General features: G+C 38.2%; 1 protein-coding gene across 6 annotated transcripts in view; it reads right to left on the reverse strand.

The window, feature by feature from the left end:
* The window catches only part of ralgapa2 (Ral GTPase activating protein catalytic subunit alpha 2), a 585,975-nt gene that overhangs the window by 47,307 nt on the left and 514,951 nt on the right, over nt 1–23,717 (reverse strand). The window contains exons 41-42 of one of the 6 annotated variants that reach the window (XM_043696533.1): nt 8,048–8,087; nt 1,841–3,120 (exon numbers count right to left, since the gene is read on the reverse strand). The exons of 3 other annotated variants lie outside the window; for them this stretch is intronic. In XM_043696533.1, coding sequence (XP_043552468.1) covers nt 8,074–8,087 — 14 coding nt within the window. In that variant the 3' untranslated portion in view covers nt 1,841–3,120; nt 8,048–8,073. Of the gene's footprint in view, nt 1–1,840; nt 3,121–4,522; nt 5,876–8,047; nt 8,088–23,717 lie in introns of those variants that run through there. 2 more of the 6 variants (XM_043696532.1, XM_043696531.1) reach the window with 2 other exon arrangements.

Here is a 23,717-nt window from a genome sequence, read left to right on the forward strand (position 1 = left end):
TTACATTGGCAGAATTGGTAATGAACAAAAGTTTAATAAATGTAATCAGTTGCACAACTCAGAATGCATTTAATAGTTCAGCAGTCTTTGTTCATAGATGAATAGTTGACATTATCCTAGCTTGATACCAAAATTACATTCTGGCTTAATCTAGCAATTAATTAAGTTGTATCATTCAATTTGCTTTTTTGCTAAAACTTACTAAAATATTTTTTATTATGATAGAAATGATTTTTCAATAAGTGGGGCATTCATGGCTTGCTCCAGTCTGGGTATCATTCCTTCCCACTATGCTGTTAATGGGTCAATTGGAGTAGCAAAAATTACACTGATGCTATCTTTTTTGTCAATACCCCATGGACTTAGTAGGTAGAAGATCAATCAGGCAAGAATAGTCTATTCACTTGTAGTCCATTCACTTGTAACCAGTCCATTCACTTGTAACCAGTGCCCCATACAGAGGTAATGTCAACAGTACAAGTACCAGGCAATGACCATTTCCAACAAGACAGAATCTAGTCTTTGCTCCCTGACATTCAATGGTGTTACCATTGCTGAAACCCCACTGTCAACATCCCAGGGGTTAGCAATGACTATAAACTGAACTATTCATTTAAGTATTGTGGACACAAATGGGTCAGAAATTAAGAATCCTGCAGCGAGGAACTCATCTACTGAGTCCCCAAAACATGTCTACTACCTCAAGGTACAAATCTGGAGTGCAATGGAATACAGATGAACCTCGATTATCCAAAGGACACAGGCGGGGAGTATTTCATTCGGTTAATCGAAGTCTGGATAATTGAATTCTGGATAACATGGTTTAGCCAAGCATCGGGACTTTGCGATCTTGCCGGATAATCCGATATTTGGAAAATTGAATGCTGTATAATCGAGGTTTCTCTGTACTGTCCAATTGCCTGGATGAGTGCAGTTTCAATAACATTCCAAGAAACTTGACATCATTCACGATCAAACAGCATGCTTGATTGGCACCATAACCATGGGCATTCACTCCCTCTACCACTGACATAGAGTAGCAGATGAAGTGCAGAAATTCACCAAGGTTCCTTTGACAGTGTCTTCCAAACCCACAACCATCTAGAAGGACAAGGGCTGCACCTACCAATCACCACCCTGATTTGGAAAAATATTACTGCTCCTTTAGTTTTTTTTTTATAGAAACCCCAGTGTGGAAACAGCTCATTCGGCCCAACAGGTCCACATTGACCCTCTGAAGAGCAGCTCACCCAGAGTCATCCCTGTACTCTATATCTGCACTGCCCATGGCTAACGCATCTAACTTACACACCTGGACACCATGGACAATTTAGCATGTCCAATCCATCTAACTTGCACATTTTTGGACTGTGGGAGGAAACCCAGAAAAAGCTCATGCAGACATGGGGAGAATGTACAAACTCCACACAGACAGTCGCCCAAGGGTAGAATTGAATCTGGATCCCCGGTGCTGTGAGACATCAGTACTAACCACAGAGCTACAGTGCTGCCCATATTATTGGGTCAACTTCCAAGAGTTCCCTTGCTAACACCATTATGAATGTACATACACCAAATAAACTGAAGTGGCACAAGATGAAACCACGATGGGATGGGCAGTAAACATTGGTCCAATCAGCCAAGCTAACATCCGAGGAGTGAATAAATAAAACCCAGCAGCAACAAGGAATTCTGTTGCGATTTAGTGAACAAATTAAACCCATAAAAAGTCTTGATGATTACTCAAATGATTTGCATCATTTTTAAGAAAACGGAATACATTGCCCACAAATACCATATATACTCATGTAGAAGTTGAGCTTTTTAGACCACTTAAGGTTAGATTTATGGTGTCTACAATTACATGGATACTACTTTTGAGCAGCTGAAATTCATGCTCAGTCCAATTGATCTCTAAATGAATAAAACACAACAAATTATGCTAATTATTGGACAAAAACAATAGAAACAAAAATGAGTTAGTAAGCTTTTATTTATAGATGCAAAAAGTGAAGTAGAAATATTACATGGCTTTAAATCACAATAACATGTTACATCTTAAATTAAACCTGTCAAACACAAAAGTTCATTAAATCCTGCAAAATCACATTGTTCAATATCTTCAGCATTGAATAAAGCTTCATAATCATCAGGATGAATGATATCATCGCATGGATCCTCTTCATCTTCACTGCCCAGTTAGTGGTAGCACATCATCCACTTCTTCTTCATCTATGTCATCGCAATGATAATTGTCCTCTGTACCGCCCAATGCATTTGAAATTCCACATTTCTTGAAGGATTTGAAAATAATGTAAGCTTTCATTTCCTTCCATGAATCAAGAAGCCATTTACAGATCAGTGGCAGTGATGGAGCCTACATACTGCCTCATTTCATGTATATTTTTTCTCCATCACGCGTCCAGTTATTCCACTTCATTCTCATCGTGTCCTTAACTGGCTGATTGATACCAAGACTGGTTGGCTGCAAAACACTTGAGGGTCTGCGAGGATTTACAGCTACATCAGTGTGATGTGATCAGATGTTATCAATAAAATTCTTCACTAAATGTGATTTAAACTGGTCCCAGGCGAGCAAACTCTTTTCATTGTGTAGTCCACCAGGTCATAACTTCCAAACTTCCTTTATCCATTTTCTACATTCATCTTCATCCACCCAGCCTTGTTGACGTATCTGGACAACAATTCCTTTTGGAAATTTCTACTTTGGCAAAGTTTTTCTCTTAAAAACAGCCATCGGTTTTATCTTGGTGCCATTAGCCATACAAGAACAAAGTACACCTACTTTTCTCATAGCCAATGGTTCTCACTAATAATGTTTTTTTTCTCCTTTTTGGTTCACAGTTCGATTCTCTCGCATGTTGAGAATAATAGGCATTTCATCCATGTTCCCAATGCATGATGACTTGTAACCTCCCTTCTGCCAATTTTTGATTACAAACTGGTGAAACTGTAATATCTCATCTTATAGTTCAGCAGGCAGCTTTTATGCAATCTTAGTTCTCTGCTGAAGTACTAAGATATGCCTTCTCATGAACATTGTGCACCATTCAGCACGTGCCTTAAAATCCGAAATTCCATCCTTCTTTGATTTGTTTCCTGCATGAATTCAGATGGCTTCATGACTAACACATTTTCCATTTTGACAATTTTCAAGTACCCACTCAGCAACTTTTTCCTCTAATTGTGGCCATTTATGAGGTCTACCTCAATTGGCACACCTTGGTTTGATATCTTTCTCCACCCTCCCAGAAGTTTCTCCAAAACACAAAACTCTCTTGTTGCTACACAGTTATTTGACTTCTCTGCAATATCAATAACTTTCAGTTTAGCTGCTGTATACTTTGTTTATTGGAGGGCATTTTTAAAATGATAATAAATTTCAAAACCTCAACTAGGTATATGACTGTATTCCACAAGGTTGGTTGACATCTGACACTTTCGTGCCAAATCGGTGTGGATTGTACATCAAATCACAGAAAAACACACAAAAAAATTCCTCATCACAACATTTATGTACACGACAATATCTTAACACTCAAATGTTGAACTGTTATCTGTGAAGAACTAGGGTCGAACCTTACACGGGATATATGTAAAATTCCAGATTATTTGGCCAAAAATAGAGGGTTGACTTTTACGAGATCAACATTTACTTGAGTATATACAGTTGTTAATAGCAATTGTTTTATACATGAAAGAAATGAAATAAGTAAGATTTATTTCGTAATTTTTCTGGATAAATTTTTTAGATTAGATTCTCTACAGTGTGGAAACAGGCCCTTCGGCCGAACAAGTCCACACTGACCCTCCAAAGAGTAACCCACCCAGACCCATTTCTGTTTGACTAATGCACCTAACACAATGGGCAATTTAGCATGGCCAACTCACCTGACCTGCATATCTTTGGCAAAAGTGAGGACTGCAAATGCTGGAGACCAGTGTTTAGATCAGAGTGGTGCTGGAAAAGCACAGGTCAGGCAGCATCCGAGGAGCAGCAAAATTGACGTTTTGAGCAAAAGCCCGAAAGTTTCCTGATGAAGGACTTTAGCCCGAAACGTCAATTTTTCTGCTCCTTCGATGCTGCCTGACCTGCTGTGCTTTTCCAGCACCACTCTGATCTAAACCATGCACATCTTTGGAGTGTGGGAGGAAACTGGAGCACCCGGAGGAAATCCTCGCAGACATGGGGATAATGTGCAAACTCCACAAAGACAGTCACCCGAGGCTGGAATTGAATATGGGTCCCTGGCGCTGGGAGGCAGCATTGTTAACTACTGAGCCACCATGCTGCCCTTGATTAATTTGCCCAACTCTGACACCATTTCTTTCTCCTGTCATTCTGATTCCTTTCTGGAAGATATTCCTTTCGCAACTGAAAGGTTGAGCTCTCAGACCTAATTCTAAGTCAGCCTTTAGGTTGGTTACTGGGGATGCGCAACTGCACAGCAGTCAAGGTCTAAGCAGAATTTTAAAACATCCAGTTTGGCAGAAAAGAGGCCTTTGACAGTATTTTCTCCGAGTTCTAAATGAAGTGCTCATGTGGCTATGACGCTAGGCAAAGCTGTCATAAAGTTAGTAAAAACCATCAAAAGTCAGTGAAGGCAGAACGTCACGAGTGCCTGGTTCTTCACTGTCCTGATTTACTCCTCCTCTTCCAGTTGCAAGACTCTTGGAACAATCCTTGTTATTTAGTTTATTGCCAATAGTCTTTCCTGAATGCGAGTGGCCTCTTGGTCATCCACTAGCTGCTCAGCTGTCCCGTTCCATCCATATTATTTGTTATGACCAGACCATGAGTGACGTTATTACAGTTTGAGTCAGGATACCCAAAATTGTTGGGATTTTAAGCGAGGAATAATGGACTGACTCCTCTTTCTTACATTCAACCATTCCCCTTGGTGGGTCACAAGGTTATTTTTAAAAGGAAAACTTCACATGTGGATGCCTTTTTTTCCCCAGACCAAATTAACGTTTTAAAAGGAGCCAATTTAACCAGGCCTTGAGTTAACAAAAGAGTGAGTTTATTAGTTACTACATATGTAAATAATAATACTATGCACATGCACAAATTAGAAATGAAGTATGAATCCAAAAAAGATAAAAGTTAAAAGCTATATGGGTCAGTCTCTGGATTGGTCATGCAGTGTAGAAACTGGAACATTGATAATTAAGTAGTTGATTAATTGGTGGCTTTGCAGGACAATTCAAATTCTTTTGACAGTGGCTGGCTGGCATCATTCACATGGCAATTCCTCTTGTGCCCTATTTCCTTTTGACTGGCATGCTGGCTTTTAGCATTCAGACAAGCGAAACATCTACTTGTAATGCTGGGGTGACTAAGTAAGCGTCTTTTGGCTTTGACCTTCACCTTCACAGCACACCAACACAAATATTCAGGGTCAAAAAATGTGGTCCTGGTTGATTACAATCTTATTGCAAAGCCTCTTTCAAGGATGCCCAACTTGAAGAAGTTTCTTTCTCCAACGCTGATACTCGGTCTAGTACACGTAAGTACTCAGTCCATAGGTGCACATCAACTGCTCAGCCCACTCATACAGCTTCCATTAGCCACAGACCCACTGGGGATCAACTGACTTCCATTCCCCATTTTTGTGTATTCTTGAAAGGGAAATATGCCTCAACTGTTGTTTTTTCTTCTATCATAGTCACAGTCTGGGATAACTCTCAGGAGATTACAGTTCAGTTCGCAGTGCATTTCTTCCTTTTAAATTTGCATTCGTTCATGAAATATGGACACCACTGCCAAGCCCAGAATGTAATAAAGGGCTGTTAAGAGTCACCACCTTGCTATGTATCTAGACCAAACCAGGTAAGGATGGCAGATTTCTTCCTGAAAAGAAGGAAATTAAAGAACCACATGGGTTTTTCCAACTATCAATAGTGATTGTTACATGGTTGCGTTAGGCTAGGTTTTTATTGCAGATTTTACTGGATTCAAATTTCATCATCTGCTATAGTGAGATATAAACTCTTTCACCAGAATAGGAGTCTGGGATTCTGTATAACTAATCCAGTGAGATTACCACAACATTATCATTTCTCATTTGAAACTCCCTTGAATTCTGAATCAGATGTGACTTTCCAGGGTTTCTCTATTTCCAGAGAGTCACTGAAGTTAAATCTGCAGTCACCTTTTGGCTGTCATTTCTTTCAAAAAAAGGCATTTTGTAATTAGAACGTCAATACATTCACATATACTTTGAGCTTCCTCTGTCATCACGAAAGAGTGAACTGACCGGTGGCATTCAGCTGAAACCTGGCTGCCAAAATCTGCTGGTTCTATGAAACAGACGTCCAAGACAAATCAACAAGTAATTATATAGTGCCTGTAACAAACTAAAGCATCCCAAGGAGCTTCACAGGAGTGTTATAAGACAAATAAAAGCCCTTCTCTTCCCTCAGTAGAATCTCTGTTTGCCTTCTCCACATAAAGCCAGGTCTGAAATTGAAAATTCTGCTGTGTGGCAGATTACGCCCATGCGCTGTGGTTATGTGACACAGCACATAGTGGCTTGTTAGACTTTTAAAATTAACTTAAAGCTTGAAATGCAATGAAGCTGTGTGAAGTATCTCCTTTTGTCATGCTTGTCTTACAAAACATCAGCTGAGGAACTGCTACTTGAAAAAGGATTTTCCTCTTATCCTGCATCCCTGCTCAGGTGAAAGAGCCTAGCAATGGCAAAGTATAATCTGTTCCATTATCTTTCCAAACCAATTAGGATCTCTGTAATTCAAATGATTTTCCACAAGAACAATTGGAACAGTGAATATGAATGCTCAATATCAATGGTACAAAATGGCACGGTACCAATAGATATATCTGAGAAAACTTAACATTTATAAAAAGATCCTTATATGAATAGAGTCAAAAAATGCTGCTGGCGACAAATAGTACTTAACAGCTGCAGCTCTCTTCTTGCCCAGTCTGAGTAAGTGGATTTTATTGCACAGATCACAAAGCCCAAGCTCTATAATGATGTGAACACAGTTATCGCGAATTCTTATTCCAAATACTGCTTTAAGTTTCCTATAAACTTATTGTCTTTGTTGCTTGGAGTATTTTTCACCCAGTAACATCTGCGATATGGTTTCAGCTACTAAATTAAGCATGATGAATATTGCAGAAAACGTCAACGTAGCATGAAACACATTACCATCGTTCAAAACTCCTACACCTGTCATGCTCCTAGATAAGGTGCTAATATGCTAATACAGTCCTTAGAGGGTTAATCAAAGTAGTCCATCAGCTTCAGCCAGACTCCTCCTACTTCTGGCTGCAGCAAGCAGCCTGTCACATTCCTCATTTCTATCAGTGAGTTTTAAATTGCCCAGACAAACAAGCAGAACCAATGAGCTAGAAAAGGTCACACCTGGCGTGTGGTCGGCCTGCTCCCTGTGTCCAAAGCCCCACCCACAATTCTGCAGGTTTATGCCACTCTGTCTACTTGTCTTTTGTGTTTCCTTCCTCCCCCAGCTGTTCCATTCAAAAAGCCAGGCTCAGCAATCTGCCCTCCTGAAACTACTTATTAAGCCAAGCTGGCTCAAAAGACCGGCTCAGCACGTGCCACTTCTTATCTATCCTGTTTCAAAATCCAATTGCGTGGTGCTTAAAGAACAAAACATAAATGGACTTAGCTCTCATTGGCTCCCTGAAGCAATTCAAACAAAAGCATGAGTGACAAAGACATTCTCCAATATGGCAGGTGTTAGTGTCAGATTCAGCCTCAGGCACACAGGCAAAAGTATTAGCTTTCAGTTAAAGCTCAGACATGCAGAAACAGGGAAGTACCATTAGTACAGCAGTATTGTTAGTGCAGCTACCTAGTCAGGTGTTAAATCCCAGCACCACTTGTTTTAAAGCACATCACTTCTAATTAGGAGCTGTGATAAGGAATAGCAAAGCTACTTTTTCTCACAGAATAAAGAACAAGCTTTATTAATAAAGTGCAGTGAACAAGCTGGCAAGATGAAATCTTTGAGACCAATGTAACAACAGTCTTACCTTGAATAATAACTGTAATCAGACCTTTAAATATTTAAATCTGAAGAAAGAGAAAGAAAAAGACAAAATACAAAATGGATTGAATACTAACATAACAATTCTGATCATAAACACTACAGAAAATTTTTGGAGGATTTAGACTTGGTGGTTTGGGAACAAAATAAAACCATCTGATTTAAATACTGCTGTTTACAATTGAAGAGTTGTTAATATTTGACCACAATTTTCATCAAGAATTCAATCTCTAATGTATATCTTCACATAAGCTCATAATTAAAGTTGTAACACATTTATAGAAGTTTTTATAATTAGACGTAACAAAATAATTTAGATTTTAAAATTCCTGCCACATACTCCCAGTCATGAGAGCTGCCATTCTTTTTTTCAGAAGATTAATTCAGAACAAAGCATGTGAATTAAAATTACTTAATGTACATGTAAACTGATAGTATCAACTTTATATGATGTAATAGGATAGACTTTACTCTGTCTACATAACATTAGTTTTCTATTAAGTATTTTCTGAAAAAGATTAACAATCAAAAAGCACAAAAAGTTGGGCAACTCACATCAACATATGTACAGTTACATATCTAACAGCATTGTCTGAACTTTCAAAAGGAAACTGTTTTAAAATTTGAATGCTGTACCATATTTCTAACTTGCTGGAGAGAGATAGTTCCGATGCTAGTTTAAAAAAAACTGTCACATTTGAAAGCATATGAAAATAACACATGCGACTTCCAGATAAACAATTAAACAGGGTACTGTGTTATGAAAAGAAAGTGATAATTAATAATACTTGTCAGTTGCAAGCCATCTTTCCTCTTGGGAATAGCAGTGGAACACTGCTGTGTAATTTCAGCACTCTCCAATCTGAGCAATTGTGAAGAAGGCTTTTGTAATGCCAGAGTATAATGATTTCTACTGTGCGCTGTTAAAACTTCATAACAACAACAGTAATTAGGCATTTTAATCAACAGAGGACTGTTTTTCTTTGCTCTTTATGCTCTATGCTACAAAAAATTATAATTTTGAATCATCTGTTTTTGGTAAAACACATCGGTAGCACCAGAACATCTGAAAATGGATTGGCTTTGTTTTCTACTAGCTACAGCTTTCATACATACATTATTGATGAAGCACAAATAATTGTAAAAACAAAACTTGAACAACAAGCTGCTATTGTGGTTAAAATGCATTGAAAAGTAACGAACCATGATGCTCAATGATGTAGGATTAACCCTTCAGCAATGTATAACACATCACAAATAACCAGCAAAGTGCAACTTTCTTGTTAGCTACTCAATTAACTTGTTTATTTGCAACAATTATAATAGTTACAAAACTTTATGTAGGTTTTTCTTTTAAGCTTTTAATAATGATCCCTTAAACTTTCATCAGACATTGTTTAAAGAAAAGCATATACTAAAACTAAATAGCACTAGTTAAATATAAGGCCAGCTTTAAACAAACATATTTGCTTTAATCTGAAACTATTAGCAAAAGAATTTAGCTCTTTTACAGTTCAGTGCTCAAATATTAACTTGCTTCTGATTTAATAAGAAATTAATGCTGGATGTGAAACCATTGGTTTTTCAGATGAGATATTAAGTTGAGATTCAATTTGCTTTCCAGTACTATATGAAGAAGCAAGAATAGCACTCTGTCATAGCCAAATCTTACTCCTCAACTATCAATAAAAACATAATATCTAGTTATTTAATTTCATTTGTTTGAGTGATGTTGCGGTGCACAAATTGTTTGGCACAGTTACTACATTACGATAGTGGCAACACATTAAAAGTATTACAATTGGGGTGCAACACTATGAGATATCCTAAGGTTGTGGAAATGTACGATCTCGAAATACAAGTTCTTTGCCTTGATGTATTTTAGTACAGAGGATACACACTTTAAATCACCTCAGTAATTAATACATTAGCAAGTCAACAAAATCCCTTATGTACCATGTGATGCTTGGGAAATTGGGGTTAGGCTGCAAGTTAGTGAGAATATGTCCATTGACTTGGGTTGTCTGCCTAAACTCAAGTGTTGACATAACAATGAGCAGGTATAACCAATTCTATCACCATTAATAAAAAATCAGTAATTGTTCAGTATAATGAAAATATCAATACAGTGTAATGTACTTATCCCATTATACTGGTTTTCCAAGTTGGTTACTGATTCAGACAGAAGTGAGTTCTTCAGACTTCATATCTTCCAGTTTGTAGAAACCTACACAGCAGTCTGAATTGTTCAACAAATGACAACATAACTCTACCATAATCCATGCTCTAATGATCTGAATCATCATATAATGTGTATTCTTAGCAACAATGTTTGACATGTAGAGGTGCCATTATCTCTCTTCCAACTATACATTCAAAACAAGTGACCAAATATTACAGATTTTATGATTATCAAACTTGCATTATAAACTACATTTCCTCAGAACACCATGCTCGAGTACCAATTTCATTTTCTAGTTTTTATTTTTTTCAAGAAAGCTACGTTAAAACTCACTTTTAAGTTTATTGAAAAACAGGAACACAAAATGACTTATCATAAAATTAACTGTAACTTCTCTAATTCTGTAGTGCATAAATGCACCAGTTGGTGTGATATTGAGCTACAGAGTACAGACAGATTCTTGATTTGAGCAGTGCTCTGCACTGAAGTGTAAGTCAGTCATTAATGCCAAGCAGGCTAAAATGGTTTCTAGTCCTGGTGACTGCTGGAATGGTTTGCTTGGATGTCAGGTGAAGACACATTTGAGCTCAGCTGTTGTTAGCTGTTTTGTTAGGCTGGTGAACTATAAAATGTCCAGATTTTAATAGGATGAAAAATAACTTGAATACGATGACCACCATTTCCAGAATGGAAAAATGGCAATATATTTAAATGACTGTTTTATATCTATACTAAATATCAAAAACAAAAGGCAGAAAAGCTTATCATCAATTTACAAAAATACATGAAGGAACACTGCCTGGTTGTACCTAATGAAATTCATGTTGCTAAGGTTAAAAAAGTCCTTCATTTGTCAAGCTAAATATGTCAGAGCAAGTTAAGTAACCAAGGAGATTTCTACAACAGTTACCCAAAAAATGGAAATGACTGGGTTGGGAAATGGTAGGATCAGTGCAGCAAAATTAAAAAAAAAAGATTTTTCCTTAGCTAGTAGTCACAGGGGAGACACTGCATCATAATTCTCCAGCTAATGTCTAGGCCATAGACTTTTCCATGATGAGTTCAGAGCCGTTCAATGAAGAGCCAAAACTCTACCTGTGAGAATTGAATGAAGTCAAAGCGCTCACTCCCTTGAGGAGGAATGCTTGAGCCAGGTGTTCACAGTAATTTTAACAAAGCTATGCAAAGTGTTTCAGAATGTGGAATACTTTAAAGCAGTTCTGTGTAATTATTGCATCGTTCTAATCAGTTTACAAACAGAAAGTTGACAAACAGAAAACATCTGCTGCTTGTTTCTCCCTCCACCCACGCACAAGTAGCAATGCCAGATAGATTATAACTGAACTGATATGTTCTGGTTTGCAGAAAACAAAGTTATATTTTTATGTCATGTGGTTGAAATGCTAACGAAATGTTAAAACTTTAAACAGAGCAATGGCTGTATTTACTTCCATAAGCTTTTGTTATCGAGACTGGACATACTCCAATAGCGGTCATTTTATCCTAACCTATCTTGTAGAAACTGAAGTTAATGCAAACAATTTCCAGCAGGATCTAAAATGTACAGCTGATTCCATCCCATCCACATCCTACAGGGAGGTTTGGAATAACATTACTGAATAGGTGCATTACTGCACAGTGATAAGACCTGAGAATACAACCTGTTATTCACAGAATCACTACCATTTGGAAAGAGGCCATTCAGCTCATCAAGTCTCACCAACCCTCGGAAGAGCATTGCATCAAGACACAGCACCCCAACCTATTTTTGAAACCCGCATTTACCATGGTCATTCCACCTAACCTACACGTCCCTGGATATTATGTAACAATTTATTATGGCCAATCCACCTTGCCTGCACATCTCTGGACTGTGGGAGGAAACCAGAGCACCCAGAGGAAACCCATGCAGATATGGGGAGAATGTGCAAACTCTACAAATCGTCCAAGGGTGGAATCCCTGGTGCTGTGGGGCAATGGTGCCAATGACTGAGACACCATGTTGCAGGAAAATAGAGAAACAGTACTTTTAAATGCATTTTCCCCAGAAAAATCTAAAATAACCCAACAAAACTAAATGGTTGAAAGCTCAAATACTTTATCAGATTTTTGGAAGCAGTAGTGTCTGAAGTGCCCAGTAATATGTTTCTAAGCATTGAGCCATGAAACTGACGAGAACAGAAATTCTAGCACCAAAACACATATTTTAAACAAGTATAAAACTTTTATTTTAATAAATCCAAATGTTACTGTTTGGTTTAAGCTACTTGTTCAGACTAAACTCATCTTGTTAAGTGAGGACACCTTATTTCCACATTCTATCCATCACAGTCATACTGTAGCAGTAGATTGGTAATGGGAGAAAACTAATGCAGAATTGCTTAGAAGAAGCATTATTGACTTTTTGAATTCAAACTCCACAGCAGGACTTGACTGTATATTCTAAGTTGGCACCCCTGTGCAGGTATGAGGCTGTGAGGCACCGTTTTTCAGTTAAACTCTAAACTAAGGCAGCATCTGTCTGTTCACATAGACAAATGATCCAATGGAAGTTCTTCTGAACACATCTTTTGTCAACACCATTCAAACAGATTAATGAGCCTTTTATTTTATTACTTGCTGTGTGAAAATTCGTTGCTACATTGCCAATTAAATGTTTTGAGAAATCAATTGAAGTGACAGGTGCTATATCAATGCAAGATTGTTCTAATGCTTCATTAGAATCTGCACACAGGTGGATGAGGAATAGATGGGAATTACCAACTGCAATGATTACTGAAAGCAAAATGCACCATCTCTTTAAATCTCCCACAATGGATCACTGGCTGACACATGATTCAGATATTCCAACGGCTAGAGAGTCAATGGAGTATTTCAGAATGGAGTTGTATATCTGGACCATGTGGAATTTATAAATGCAACTGACTCTTTGGGAATTAGCTGGAAACTGAATTTTTTTGATGGGCAATCCCCCTTATCTGGAATTCTCCAAAAGAGTCCATTAAGTTTGGAGAACTTGGAGGATTCTAACTCATTTAAGCTCAATAATTATCTAGGAAACATTAATTAAAACCTAGTAATTCCTACGTCACCACAAAATTAAACCCTCAATTAACCACGCATTTGACCTTCCTGCAACTGATAACCATTAACTCCTTGCCCTGCTGCAAACAGCAGACATCCCCAACCAACCTGAACCCTCAACACCCTAAACAACCACCTGACACATCCCTTATCTACCCACCAAGCAAACTAATCCCTCCCTGACTTACACTTTTATCCTTTCTCTGTCACTATCGAAGTGTCTTTGGGATTTTGCACTCCGGCTGTGAGAAAGGGGTGTGTCTTGATCTGCAAGGCTACCCCTGACAGGAGTGGTTTTCTCCGATGGATGTATTTGGGACAGGCTAGACTTGGAAAACAAAATCACTGACAGGCGAGTTGGTAATTTTGAATTGGTCAATTCTGTTCCAACCATTATCCAGATATCTGGATTGCACCTTTTTAATGTTGCACTATGATTTGTAACTGTGGTGAAGGATTCTAAAGGTAACTTAAAAACAACTAACTATTCAATAATAGATAGCAATGCAAAATGATCCTAGGATTAACAGTCTTTCAAATTGGCTAAGTGGGTCAGGGCATGCTGCAGCAGAGTCACCTTACATTGAACAGATGCAGAGCAATATGACAGAGATTAAATCAGCTTCTCCACAAGACAGGCAACAGCATAGGTTATGCATAAAATGACAATTTTTGGGATGTAAGACTTTTCAGGTCCTCTACTGAAGGCTGCTCTGTTTTTGCATAATATATACTGTAAATTGCAATTTCAAAATAATAACGTTCTGTACAAAAACAAAGCTTCAATTATTTTCATTACCTTAGCAATACCAGATATAACAAAAGGTTTCAGGATCAAAATAAACCCATAAACCCCTCTCAACATATTGCACTCTGGAGGCCAGTTGCTTTCTATAAAGAAATGTGACTACAAGTTGAAATTTATTTATCCCACTTAACCTAATTTGCTTTCATTTGAAAATCCCCAATGTGTTCTGTATGACCTCTTGAATAGGAATTCAACACCAGAGACTGTTAATTTCCTCTACTGTACCAGATTTAAGGGATGAACCACAAGTAATGAAGTATCCCAAGCCTATTTTGAAATCTTTTTTAAAACAAGTCTTGTTCCGGTGAAGTGCCAATTTGAAGTAAAAACTGCTTCCACAGTGACATTAACTATTAACCCTTCCTATTCATGTACCCATCCAGATACCTTTTAAAAGTTGCAATTATATCAGCCTCCACCTCTTCCTCTGGCAATCATTCCATACACATACCACCCTCTGTGTGAAAAAGTTGCTCCTTAGATCTCTTTTAAATCTTTCCCCTCTCATCTTAAATCTATAACTTATAGTTTTGGATTCCACAACCCTGGGGAAAAGGCCTTGGTTATTCACCCTCTGCTCCTCATGATTTTATAAACTTCTAAAAGGTCACCCCTCAACCTGAACACTCTAGGGAAAATAGGCCGAGCCTATTCAGCCTCGCTTTATAGCTCAAACCCACAAAACCCTGGCAACATCCTTGTCAATCTTTTCTGAACCCTTTCAAGTTTCACAACATCCTCCCTACAGCAGGAAGAACAGAATTGCATTCCAAAAGTGGCCAAACCAGTGTCCTGTACACCTGGAACATGACCTCTTAACTCCGATACCAAATGCACTAATCAATATAGCAAGCGTACCAAACACCTTCTACACTATCCTGTCCACCTGCAACTCGACTTCCAAGGAACAATGAATGTGTACTTCAAGGTCTCTTTGTTATGCAACACTCCCCAGGACCATATGCAGTAAGTCCTGTCCTGATTTGCCTTTCCAAAATGCAACACCACACATTTATCTAAATTAAACCCCATCCACCACTCCTTGGCCCACCTACCCATCTGATCAAGGTCTCATTGTACTCTGTGGTAACCTTCTTGGCTTTCTCCCTCTCCACCAATTTTGGTGTCGTCTGCAAACTCATTAACTATATCTGTGTTCACATCCAAATCATTTACTTAGATGACAAAAAGCAGTGAACCCAGTGATCCTTGTGGCACATCACTGGTCACAGGCCTCCAGTGTGAAAAATAACGGTCCATCGCCAACCTCTATCTTCTACCTTTGAGCCAGTTCTGTATAAATTTGGCTAGTTCTCCCTGTATTCCATGTAGACTAACCTTGCTAACCAGTCTTCCATGAGGAACCTTGTCGAATGCCTTACTGAAGTCCAAATAGATCACATACACCGCTGTGCCCTTATCAATCCTCTTTGTTACTTCTTCAAAAAACTTAATTTAGTGAGACACGATTTCTCACATGCAAAGCCATGCTAACTATTCCTAATCAGTCCTTGCCTTTCCAAATACATGCAAATCCTGTCCTTCACCGTACCCTCCAACAACTTGCCAAGACTGATGTCGTGCTCACCGGTCTATACTCCCTGGCTTTTCCTTACACCTTCCTTAAATAGTGGCACTACATTAGCCAGTCTTCTGGCATCTTAACCTGTGACTATCGATGATACAAATATCTCAGCAAGGGGCCTTGGAATCATTTCCCTAAACTCTCACAACATTCTAGGGTACACTTGATCAGGTCTCGGGAATGTATCCACCTTTGTGCACCTTTATAATAATTTATTTTGTTGTTTCTAAAAATGACTGAAATGAACATTGAGGAATGAAACACATTTTTATTTTAAATACTGTAAATTTACTTATAATAGGACATTCCTAGTATAAACCCAAACATATACCGTGTTATTGACTTGCTTGAACTTCATTTCTATTCGATTACCACTGGTAGCTGAGTACAATTTATTATGTCCACCATTAATTAATTTGTGAGCACCGAAGTGTTTTCATTAAATTTGAGAGATTTTTTCGCAGCTCAGTTGCCTTGAATTTGAACCAGAATCACAAATGAAGGGACAATGTGATAAGTCATACACTTAATTGCCATCTAGTCAATAATTTTGAAAAACATATTTGTTCATGGAATGTGGACATCACTGGCCCAGTCAGCCTTTATTGCCCACCTATAGCTGCTCGTGGTGACCTACTTTCTTGAACCTTGGCAGTCCATTTGGCACAGGTATTCCCACAATGCTATTAGGGAGGATTTTGACCTGGTGACATGTTGCATAATGTACATTATGATAAGTTGGATAACACTGTACAAATTGATTGAGGTCTTAATTACATACAAATTGTTTCATTACATTTTAACCCCATTAATTTTGTCTTTAGAAATCACATCACTCAGGATGACATCATTGATTAGTGATTTGTAGACTGACTTTGCACATGCAAATCATGCCCATTTAAAAGTACATTTTGCAACAAATCAAATGATTTTGCTTCATGAAAATTTGAGCATACATCCGCAAAGCTTTGGGGATAATATAGTGAATTATATAAATTACAGTGAATATATAATTATGTAATTAGATGTAATTACATGTTACTTGATAAAAAGTATGAATGCATTAGAGAGGATTACTAATAATTTACTCTAATGGTTCTTAAAAATATCTCCAGCGTAGAATTTGAATCGTCTCGCATAACAATTAAGTTTTTAACAGATACTTGTACCTAAAGGTTTATGTGACCAAGGTCTGCAGTTACTGAGCAGGTGCTATCATAAAAATATATTTTATTACTTTTTTTTAAAAGAACTGTGGACAACAAGCAGTACTTTGTTGTTTAAGTGTCACACTTACATTGAGCATAGGTACCAGAATGCGCTAAATACAACACCTTTGTGCTGCAAATAATTTCTAATTTTTTGCTAATATAGTAATGGATTAGAACTGTAATCAGACAATAAGTTCTAGAATCACAGAAGATCATGTCAGGATAAATTTCTGCAAATTTTACAAACTTATGCAAATTCTTATTATTGTTTATCTTACTTTACAGATACTGGCAGCCCTCTGGTAACTGACTCACTTAATCATGTGAGAGATGCATTCTTTCCTTGTCTATTAGCCACCATCCATTCACTAAGTTAAGGACAAGAATCAAAAACTTGGAAACTTAGCTGGAAACTTGACTGACTTTCTTTCTCCAAAACAGATGTGTGACACTTGGTGGATGCTAGAAATCTCAAATTAAAATAGAAAATATTGGAATTACTTAGCAGGTTTTGCAGTTTCTGGGGAGGGAGGAACAGAGTTAACTGATCAGATTGATCACCTTTCTCATATCTGTGGAAATCACTGCTGCAGAAGGCTGTGAAAGCCAAGTGATTGAATACATTTATGGTAGAGATAGGCAGGTTCTTGATTGGTAAAGGGATCAAGGGTTATGGGGAGACCAGCCTTCCAGCCATTGACTCCATCTGTACTTCCCACTGCCTCAGGAAAGCAACCAACTTAATCAAAGATCCCTCCTACCCTGGTTATACTCTCTTTCACCTTCTTCCATTTGGCAGAAGATATAAAAGTTTGAATATATGTATGAACAGATTCAAGAACAGCTACTTCCCCACTGTTATCTAACTTTTGAATGGACCTCTCAAATGTTAACCTTGGTTTCTCTCTCTCTGCAACTTCTCTGCGGCTGTAACACCATATTCTGAACTCTGTTCTGCTACCTGATGCACTCTATACAGTATGATTTGCTTGTAGAGCAGGCAAAATAACACTTTTCAATGTTGCATGTGACAAGAATAAATTTAATCTAATCTGAGAAGGCAGGAGAATGAGGTTGAAAAACATATCAGCCATGACTGAGTGGCAGGGAAAAGTCAATGGGCTAAATGGTCTAATTCTGCTCCTGTACTTTATGTTCGTTCTTCAGAACTGTGCTGCTATGTAAAACTCAACATTACACTAGTCAGTCAATTAAATAGCAATGTATTCATTCCACAAATAAGGAATGGTGATATAGTGGTTATGTTATTAATAGTTCAGAGGCCTGACCTAATGATCAGGTGACATAAGCTCAAATCTTGCTACTGCAGCTGGGAAGTTTAAAAAGAGCCAATAAACAAATCTGTAAAAACTAATATTGGAATTGTGATCATGTATGAGGAAAGTAATGGATTGTCAGTTTATCCATTCTATTAACATTCCAGCTATAACCTCAACAGTTGTTCCTGAAGTAATTTTAGGGTTTGCAACTGTTGTCCCTGACTATTGATAGGATTTTTCCTTGTTGGCTTTATAGTTCTTACCTTGAATTGGTTGCCATACCTTAATATCTCCCTTGCATCTCTGTGACTAAGGCAGGTTATTAGTTATGGCCTGATCACAGCATTCTAGTGTATATAAGATTTCCTCCACTTGGAACTTGCACATGGACTGCTCTCACTGCATAGTTCATCATTCTACCTGCTTTGTTGATCATTATTTGGTATTGATTGGACATTGTGAATCTCAACACTTCTGTGGCTATCTATTTTTTATAGACTTATCCCTAGCTGTTACTATACCATTCTGAGAGCATGTCTACTTTTGCTTCTGATGTAAAGATCTTCAATCTTATTCCAATTGGATTTTACATGACACTGTTGTGTTGACTTTAAATCAATCAATCATTTCGTAAGCATCACTCTCAGAATCAACGGTGCCTCCTAGATTTTATGAACACATTTGTCCAATTCTAATTATTGATTGAAAGTTGAAATAGTACTGGCTCTACTATCAATCCTTGGGGCATTCAAGGCAGAATTATCCTCACTCTGACGTAACTCTTATAAATCATATCCAAGTATACTGTTCAGCTGAATTCTTACCTGCTCCAACTTTTTATTGTGAAGCCCCAAAGACAGTACCTTATTTCTTACACTGCGAACATACATGAATATTCATTTCATATTTACGGAAAGCCATAAATGTATTACATAGGATTTGTGGCACAAAAAGAAGCCATTTATTTCAATCCATTCATATCAGCACTTATGCTTCAACTGAGCCGTATCATATGTTTCCTCATTTAAATCTGTACTTCTTGTAACTACTGGGTTTCTTGGTGATCTGCTTATACTAATACTCTCTGAACATGCTCTTCCCCACAAGACAAAACATTCTCTCTATTCATTCAATCAAAACGAATTTTGAGAAGATTTATAGCTCAAGTTCAGGTTCTGGATATAGGTTTGCTCGCTGAGCTGGAAGGTTCATTTTCAGACATTTTGCCACCATACTAGGTAACATCATCAGTAAGCCTCCGGCTTCATCCGGATGATGTTACCTAGTATGCTGATGAAATGTCTGAAAACATCCAACTCAGTGAGCAAACCTGCATTCATTCAATCAAAATCTTTCAACATTTTTGAATATTCCTGTTTATTAGGTCATCCCCTCAGAGTTTTTTTCCTCAAGAAAAAAAGAGACCCAAGCTGTCACTTATTACCTGATATTTATAACCACATATTCCTGGCATTATCCTTATAAATGACTATATTCTTTCAAAATACATTATCCAGAACTGCACAAATACTTTGTGATTAAACAATGTCTGGTGAAGGTTTAGCATAATTTCCCTACTTTTCATTCAACTCGAAAAATCAAGCCTCATGCTTGTTTGCTTTTGTTTCAAAAACAAACCGTGGTAACTTACGCAATCTTCACGGATGATGTATTTGTATCTAAGATTCCTTTATTTCTTCACCTCACATGGATTTGCAACTCCCATGCAATAAGTGACTTTGCCATTTCTCATAGCAAAGTATTCTACCTCACATTTACACTTTATATACCAAATATCCACCCATTCTACTGCTTTATTAATGTATTCCTGTAATTTGCTGCAGTCCTTCCTTCGTATTGATTATATCCTCAATTTCATGTTATCTGCAACTTTAGAAATTATGTCTTGATTTGAAAGGCCAAATTGTTAACGTAAATTGAGAATAGCAGAGACCCAAGCACTGATCTTTGCGGAACTCCAGTTCTCACCTTCTGAACAACTAATCTTTACTACCACTACCTACTCTTTGGCTTGAAGCTACCGAAGCAATCTATATTACCACTTAACCTCTGGCTTCACATACTTCAGTCTGATTCATTAACCTATAATCTGTCACTTATTTTGTTGAGTTGAAACAAATGCACATGTTCTGTCTGCAAATATTAGGAATGTCTTGATTACTATATGTAGCTGTAAAGTGCCTAGAATATCACTGATTACCTTGGAAGGGAAAGACATCTCAAAGGCTTGAGCAACAGGTGAAATTAACTGTTTTAAACTTCTACGCTGCAGCAACAATGAATCGTGTTTACCAAGAACATGATATTGCTATCAAACCAACAAAAAATTGGCCTATCACACAAAGTAGTAATCTGGTATATGAATGTCAGTGCCAATGTGATGTCATGTCACAAAGAGTGGTACATCATATCAAAACATCTGTTTGGCTGTTCACAACAAACGAAGTATTGACCAAATGCAACCAACTTGTACTTGCAAAATTTGCACACCAGTATCTAACATTAAATGTGATTCCACAACTAACTGGACAACATTTTCTCCATAATCCAGAGGATGCAAAGAACTACACTGACAACCAATTTAGGATAGTCAGTTGGTGTCTCAGTATGGTGTATTCATGTGTGTTGAAATTACATATATTAGTACACAGAGCCTTGTTCTTTGCAAGCAGATAGAACATGCTTACGCACTGTGCCCGTTTCAACCATCAAAATAGGTGAAAGCCATTTGGTGCTTAATTTCCCAGGGCAACAGCTGACGAATTATGTTAACCTGATTTAAAATTTAAACAAATCTGGAAATTACTGTCAATCATCAAATGGTACACTATCTACTGCTTTGCCTCTACCTAGAGTGCACAGAATCCCTACAGTGTGGAAACAGGCCATTTGGCCCAACAAGTCCACATCGACCCTTTGAAGAGTATCCCACCCAGACTCATTCCCCTACCCTATTACTCTACATTTCCCCTAACTAATGCACCTAGCCGACACATCCCTGAACACTATTTAGCACGGCCAATTCACCTAACCTGCACATCTCTGGACTGTGGGAGGAAACCGGAGCACCCGGAGGAAACCCATGTAGACGGGGAGAATGTATAAACTCTACATACGCAGCTGCCCAAGGGTGGAACCGAACCCTGCTAACTGAGCCACCGTGCCGTACCGTGCACTTGCCAACCATTCAGCAGTTCCCTTCCATATTGTATAAATGCTGATTTTCTCTTAATTTGGCGTTCTTCTGAACTGTACGTTTAAGTGCAAGATGAAAGATTCACCAAAATATCTTTGTTTCAGCAAAGTTAAGTTCTTTACCACCAATTGACTGTTTAGAGCCAAAATGTTGATGGCAAGCCTCAGAGTGCTACTCTTGTTTTAGTGCGTTAGCCTCCCCTGAAGCACTCCAACAGTCTTCATCCTCCAAGTGTACCATATGAACATAGCAATGCTAGTTCTGATTCATGATGAAAACATTACTGCCAGTGACATTTGCACTTAAATTGTACAGGCAACAATCAATTTATCACACTATTCTCAACAAAGCCATGGACGTGAAAGAGTGAGGGCAGTGCCTTTAAAATTGCACGGTATTTTGTGATCAATGTCAAATGATGCAAAGCGTTGCTTTCAATATAATCGAATCTATGTTTTGATCAGTCTTAATTTATGCATGGCAACCAAAAGAATAGGAAAATATTTTTGCTGAGAAATATGACATATGAGTTAGGAAGGCAAATACAATGATAGAATTCATTTTGAAAGGGCTTCAAAACATCTACAGCTGAGGCTGTTGAAGGCTCTGGTTAGATTTCCTTTGGAATGCTGAGAGCGGTTTTGGCCCAGTATCTAAGGAAGGAGGTGCTGGCCTTGGAGGGGGGTCCAGAGAAGGTTCACAAGAAAACCCCCCAAGATTAAAGTAGTTGATTAGGACTCTATATTCAATGTAGTTTAGAAGGATAAGAATGGACATGGAGAAGATGTTTCTACTCAGAGAGACTAGAACCTGAAGGCACTGTCTGAGAGTGAAGGGATGACCCTTTGAGGAATACTTTCTTCAGCTAGAGTGTGGTGGATCTGTAGTATTTATTGCTGCAGAAGGCTGTAGAGGCCAAGATATTGAGTCTATTTAAGACAGAGACAGGTTCTTGAATAGTAAGGAGATCAAAGAGTTACAGGGAGAAGGCAGGAGAATGGAATTGAGATACATATAAGCCATGATTGAATGGAAGGGCAAACATGATGTGCCAAATGGTTTAATTCTACTCCTATATCTTATAGATATTACAGATGCACAATTACCATTTCATACAATTTGAACTGGTTTCAAATGTGCTTTGCATAACTCCAAATCATCAGTAGTCACAGGTGAGGTGCCAGAAGACTGGAGGTTGGCTAATGTGGCGCCACTGTTTAAGAAAGGTGGCAAGGAAAAACCTGCAAACTACAGATCAATGAGCCTGACATCGGTGGTGGGCAAATTGTTGCAGGGAATCCTGAGGGACAGGATTTACATGTATTTAGAAAGGCAAGGACTGATGAAGGATAGTCAACACGGCTTTGTGCGTGGGAAATCATGTCTCATAAACTTGATTGAGTTTTCTGAAGAAGTAACAAAGAGGATTGATGAGGGCAGAGCTGTAGACATAATCCATATGGTCTTCAGTAAGGTGTTCGACAAGGTTCCTCATGGGAGACTGGTTAGCAAGTTTAGATCTCATGGAATACAGGGAGAACTAGCCATTTGGATACAGAAATGACTGGGAGGTAAAAGACAGAGGGTGGTGGTGGTTGAGGGTTGATTTTCAGACTGGAGGCTGGTGACCAGTGGTGACAAAGAATGGTGCTGGGTCCACTTCTTTCCATCATTTATATAAATGATTTGGGTGTGAACATAGGAGGCATAGGAGTAAATTTGCAGATGTTACCAAAATCGGAGGTGTAGTGGATAGCGAAGGAGGTTACTTCAGAGTACAAGGGATCTTGATCAGATGGCCCTATGGGCTGAGGAGTGGCAGATGGAGTTTTGCATTTTAGAAAAGTAAATCAGAGCAGGACTTATACACTTAATGGTAAGGTCCTAGGGAGTGTTGCTGAACAAAGGAACCTTGGAACCCAGGTTCGTACTTCCTTGAAAGTACAGTTGCAGGTAGATAGGATAGTGAAGGAGGCATTTGGTATGCTTTCCTTTATTGGTCAGAGCACTGAGTACAGGAGATGGGAGGTCATGTCACAGCTGTACAGGACATTGATTAGGCCACTTTTGAAATATTACAATTCTGGTCTCCTTCCTAAAGGATGTCGTGAAACTTGAAAGGGTTCAGAAAAGGTTTAAGGATATTGCCAGGTTTGGAAAGTTTGAGCTATCGGGGGAGGCTGAAAAGGCTAGGGCTGTTTTCTGTCCAGCGTCAGAAGCTGAGGGATGACCTTATAGAAGTTTATAAAATCATGAGGTACGCGAATAGGATAATTAGACAAAGTGTTT

The sequence above is a fragment of the Chiloscyllium plagiosum genome, chromosome 9, assembly GCF_004010195.1.
Source record: "Chiloscyllium plagiosum isolate BGI_BamShark_2017 chromosome 9, ASM401019v2, whole genome shotgun sequence".
NCBI lineage: Eukaryota > Metazoa > Chordata > Chondrichthyes > Orectolobiformes > Hemiscylliidae > Chiloscyllium > Chiloscyllium plagiosum.